Raw genomic sequence first — 4,970 nt, 5'->3', positions numbered from 1 at the left:
CTGCTCCTCCCGGACCGCCGCGCCCCTCACCTGCCCGCGGCTCGGCCTCCGCCGGGGGGCGCCCGCGACCCCTCCGGGGCCGGGGGAAGGGAGACCCCCGTCCCGCCGGCGGGGCCGCACCGGCAGGCTCAAAGGCGGCGGCAGCAGCAGCTTTAGGGCAGCTGTACGAGCCGCGGGTGACAGACGCTGGCTTCAGGGAAGGGGGATGGCGCCTGCCCAGCGCTGACAGAACCTAATGGGGCTCCCGCCCTTCACATCAAAAGGATAAAGTGAGATATTCTACATGCGCCCCATTTAACAGACCCCAGCGCCTGCCAAGGCCCTCCGGCCGGCTGCGGAGCTCGGCGCGGAAAGTCTGTGGTTGGCGGCGACGAACGGCAGGTTCCCGCCCAGCTCCAGGCTGCCGCAAAGCGCGGCCGGCCAGGGGAGGAAAGGGGCGGTGTGGCCGGGCGCTCTGTCGTACTGCCGGAAGACGGCGTTGCGCTTTGCGGCCCGGCTGCCCCTGAGGAGAGGGTGGGAAGCCCCGTTCGGCCTTTTCCCGGTGCCGCAGCCGAGGGAGGGTGAGTGCATGGGGCTCCGGTCCAACCGCCTTCTCTTTCTGTACACTCCCCCAACCCCCGCCGCGCTAATGCCGCCTCCCTCTCTCTTGCAGGAGCAGTCATGCCGGCCAAGGGTCCCCTGCAGAGCGTCCAGGTTTTCGGGCGGAAGGTGAGGCCGGGCCGCTGCCGCCCGCTAGCCCTCAGGACGCGCCGCGCCCGGCGCCCCCTGGCCCCGCTACGGGTGCGGCGGTGGGGCCGGGCCGGGGCCGAGCGGCGGGGCTGGCGGGCGGGGAGGCCGGCGGCGGGGCCTGCCCCGCGGCCCACGTGTAGCCGTCCCGCTCGCCGGTGGTGGGGCTGCCAGGGGGCGGGGGGAGGTGTGCTGCCCTGGGGAGCGGGCCCGGGCCTCCGGGTGGGAGCTCTGCCTGCTTGCTATCTGCCGGGAGCGGCTGCCGCTGCCCTCCCCAGGCCGCCGGGCCCGGGGCATCACCGCCGGTGGCCCAGAGCCACGTTACCAGGCGGCGGTGGGAGGATAAAGTTGGCGCTGTTGGGATCCAGTGGCTCGAATAATGCTAGGTAACAGGCTCTTGCGAGCAACGACCCACAAAAATACTGTGTTGCAGAATGGAGAGCGTGTCTTTATGTTACTTATAACTAAATGTTATAGCTCTGTAGCATTTATAACTATAAATGTAATTTTATTAAGGCAGCGCCTTAATATCTTGATTGAATACCGCGGAATGTAAGGAATGGTATGGCTTTGTTCAGTGCGAGATGTTAATCTTGGGCTTAAAACTTAAGTTTTTTAGACTGTTAAATAGAAATTCACTAGTTCAAAAATGAGGATCTGCAATAACAAATGTTTGGATTTTTAGAAAACAGCAACTGCCGTTGCCCACTGCAAGAGAGGAAATGGCCTCATTAAAGTGAATGGAAGACCTCTGGAAATGATTGAGCCCCGAACTCTGCAGTATAAAGTAAGCATCCACTGAGCCTCCCCCACCACTCTTGGGTATTAAAATACCCGTATATGTATAATTGCTTGGCGGTGGAGAGCTGCTTGCCTTATCGACAGTACTAAATTTTTGGTTGTGTGTTACCTGATCACTTGAAATGTAGTTGCTGTTGTGAAAGTTCAGAAAACTCTTTTTGTGATCTTCTTGTTGGAAGAGGTGGGATTTTTGCATAATTGGATTAACGTATATTAATGTAACAAAGTATTTTGCACTTCACATCAATCTTTGATATTGAAATGGGTGATGTAAACCCCTTCTTTTTAAAAGATGATTAAGGACTTAATACAGTAGCTGTTTGAACATTGCTATGAGAATCTAAAACGGACTAGAGAAATGTAAAGTGTAATAAATAGTGGAGAAAACTGCCCACAAATTACTTCACATCTTCAATTTTAATAACTTGATATATTTTTCTAGTGCAGATGTAATTACTACATTCTACTTAAACTATCCCCTTGTTCTTAATTCCCGTGTACATATACTTTGCTATTAAGATTTTTGAAACTTAAAAAAAAAAATTTAAGACTTCAGTAAGCTTATTTTACAACAGTGCTAGTAGATGTCAAAGAACTCTGCAAGAGGTGTGCTGAACTTGGGTGTGTGCTTGTAAAATCAAGGGTCCATTTTTCAGAACGTTTGATAAACCTACTACAAGCTCTAATCCTTGTTGTTTCTGACCACAAATGAATTTTCTTACTGTGTTTTGTTTCTCAGCTGCTTGAACCTGTCCTCCTCCTGGGGAAGGAACGGTTTGCTGGCGTTGACATCAGAGTCCGTGTAAAGGGTGGTGGCCACGTAGCACAAATCTACGGTATGGTTGTGTGTGGGGCCTTAGCTGTGGACCAGAACAAGTCAAGCCACATATTGAAGAGGCTTGGGTTTAGAATAGTAACACTGCGCATCTCCATATTCTGTTTCTTATTATTAAGGGATTACTGGTTATATTTTACATGCAGAGATGCAACATCTAGAGTGAGATGAGTGAAGTAAATTGATGAAATTCTGAGGAAATGCAAGGAAACGATCTTTGCATCTTGCTGTGTGACAGGACAGTTGAAGTGCAGCTGAGAAAAAAGATTTTGGGAGGGGAAAAGGGGATTTACCATTGAAACTTTACATTTAGCTGTACGTTTCCCTGTTGTTCAGAAGCATCTTTCAGTCCACCTGCAAAGCTGGGTAGTTTTTTCCCTTGCTGAGCAGACTGAGAATGTACTTGATTAGCTGTTGATAGAGCTGCTCTTTACAAATGACAGATTTGTTTTGCTGTTATGGCTTGGGTGTAGGCTAGTGGAGTGCAGCTGAAGCTGTGTGAAGAGCAGGGACACGTTTCAGTCTCAATCATTTTTCCAGAAAATTCAGATTTTCCCCAAAGCGCTGACCTTAATGTTCTGACAGGTAACAGCCTAACAAAATCTTACAGTTACGCCCATGCTCCTGGTTTGGGTTCTGATCGCTGTGTGAGTGTGCTACAGGCTTGTTTTATTGAGGTGTGCTGGATGAACTGCTCGTAACGTCTTGTTGTCCCTTCTGCCTCCTTAGTCTTTGAACACACTGATTAGTTTTATCCTTGTTGACAAGTATAGACATTTCAGAGGGTTGTGTTTCTAAGGATTTTGCAAGTCGACTGCTTGTAGGTTGATGATAAACCTATGTTTGTGCTCTGAAGAGAAGGTGAACGGGACTGCCCTTGTACAGTTAGTTCCTTGGCTAGCTGGCAATTGCCGAATTAATGAGTGAGCTGTGGGTGGCCTCTTGGCATAAATTCCTTCAGACTTGCCAAAGTAAAGGTCACGTGGAATATGTGGGAGGGGAGATTAAGGAGGGGAAGGACAATTTGGCAGAAAACAAGGCTGCAAGTTTCTCAGGTAACTGGCACTTGTCTTTAAGTTGTAACTATATTTGCACTCCTCACTGATCCATTATCTTTTTTAACAGCTATCCGTCAAGCTATTTCCAAAGCACTGGTGGCTTACTATCAAAAATGTAAGTTGTTTTGATTGTTGCATTAGCCTTAAGCACCAACGTATGGCTTCTGGTAGTTCTGGTGCAAAAAAATGTTAATATGGATTTGTTCCATGTGAAACTTCTTAAACTGAAGATTTTTTTTTTTTAAACAGATGTTGATGAAGCTTCCAAGAAAGAGATCAAGGATATTCTAATCCAGTATGACAGGACTCTGCTGGTTGCAGATCCTCGCCGTTGTGAATCCAAGAAATTTGGGGGACCTGGTGCTCGTGCACGCTACCAGAAGTCTTACCGTTAAAATTGTCCTGCAGTCATGTGACTGTCAATAAACATGAAGAGAATTTGATAAATTTCATGGTTCTAAATTGCATTTTTCTATGTGGGTAAATAGAGTAGTTTTTTTTATTGTGTGTTGACATAAGATTGAGACACAAACTGATTAAAGTAAAACCAGAGAGCTGTTGGCAGTTCTCTTTTATCCCTTCACAGTAAGGAAGTCTAGATAGGTAGGGTCTTGGGAGCAGAGATCTTTGCATGGTTGTCAGAACATAAAGAAAGCTTCTGTCCTGTTTTTTGTGGGTACGTGCAACACCGTAGCAGTTCACAAAAGCAGAGTTCAATCTTTGCCTTTCTGGTAAATCTAAATGAACGCAGACCTTTCCCAGTACCTGGACAGCCACTCCTGATGGTGTTATGAACCAATGTGACTCGCCCGTGTTCTTCCCACCTGAAAATGTCTCGGCCTGATTATAGGTTTTGTCCGTAACACACGAGAGTGTGGATCTGACTCCCAGCTGGTAACTTCTATATCGTGTGCTAGGTGACTTATTTTAGCGTGCTGCCCTAGCGTAATGCAGTGCTCACATCTTTCTGCCTTTCTCACAGTGCTGGCAGTTTGTGCAGAGGACTTCCGTTTTCCTTATATGTTAACCTGAAATACCACACTGGGAGTAAAGTTCCAAACACCACTATGGAATATGATGTGGCAATGAGTATCGTCCATGTGTGTGCTTGCTTAGTAGTTAGTGGCAAGGAAAGTATCCCCTTGAGGGTAACGCCCTTGGCGTAGTGCTGAAGGGGGTGTTCAGGCAGCAGTTCTGATGTCAGTATTTAAAGTTTACATTGTCAATGGGGACAGGGGAAGGAGGTTTATTGAACTCTCGCCATACCAGATAATAGAGGCAGGGTTTTCTGGATTAGTATGTCTAAATGTAGGAAACTTTATTTAGATAACAAAACATATATATTCTGTTTAAAAAATAATACTTTTTAAATGTAAAACAAAGGAATTTGTGCTACAAACAAGATTCGGTCTAAGTTACTCATCTTTCAACCGTGTGTTCACACAGTACAAGCACAGAGGGATGTAACATTAAATGATTTTATAAAAATGCCAGAAAAATCCCTCTGGAAGCCAGAGAGTTGCTTGTGTCATGAGCTAGGTGAGGCAATT

The 4,970-nt window shown here is 47.4% G+C and overlaps 1 protein-coding gene across 1 annotated transcript; it reads left to right on the top strand.

Moving 5' to 3' along the window:
- The first annotated feature begins 461 nt into the window (after positions 1 to 461).
- RPS16 (ribosomal protein S16) lies at positions 462 to 3,867 on the top strand. Its single transcript, XM_075080739.1, has 6 exons — positions 462 to 560; positions 653 to 708; positions 1,412 to 1,513; positions 2,267 to 2,363; positions 3,488 to 3,535; positions 3,670 to 3,867. The coding sequence occupies exons 2-6, from the start codon at positions 661 to 663 to the stop codon at positions 3,813 to 3,815; spliced, it is 441 nt and encodes a 146-aa protein (XP_074936840.1). The 5' UTR covers positions 462 to 560; positions 653 to 660; the 3' UTR covers positions 3,816 to 3,867.
- Positions 3,868 to 4,970: the final 1,103 nt, after the last annotated feature.

This window comes from Phalacrocorax aristotelis, chromosome 1 (assembly GCF_949628215.1).
Source record: "Phalacrocorax aristotelis chromosome 1, bGulAri2.1, whole genome shotgun sequence".
In the NCBI taxonomy this organism is placed as follows: domain Eukaryota; kingdom Metazoa; phylum Chordata; class Aves; order Suliformes; family Phalacrocoracidae; genus Phalacrocorax; species Phalacrocorax aristotelis.
This window is presented reverse-complemented; position numbering and strand designations above follow the sequence as displayed.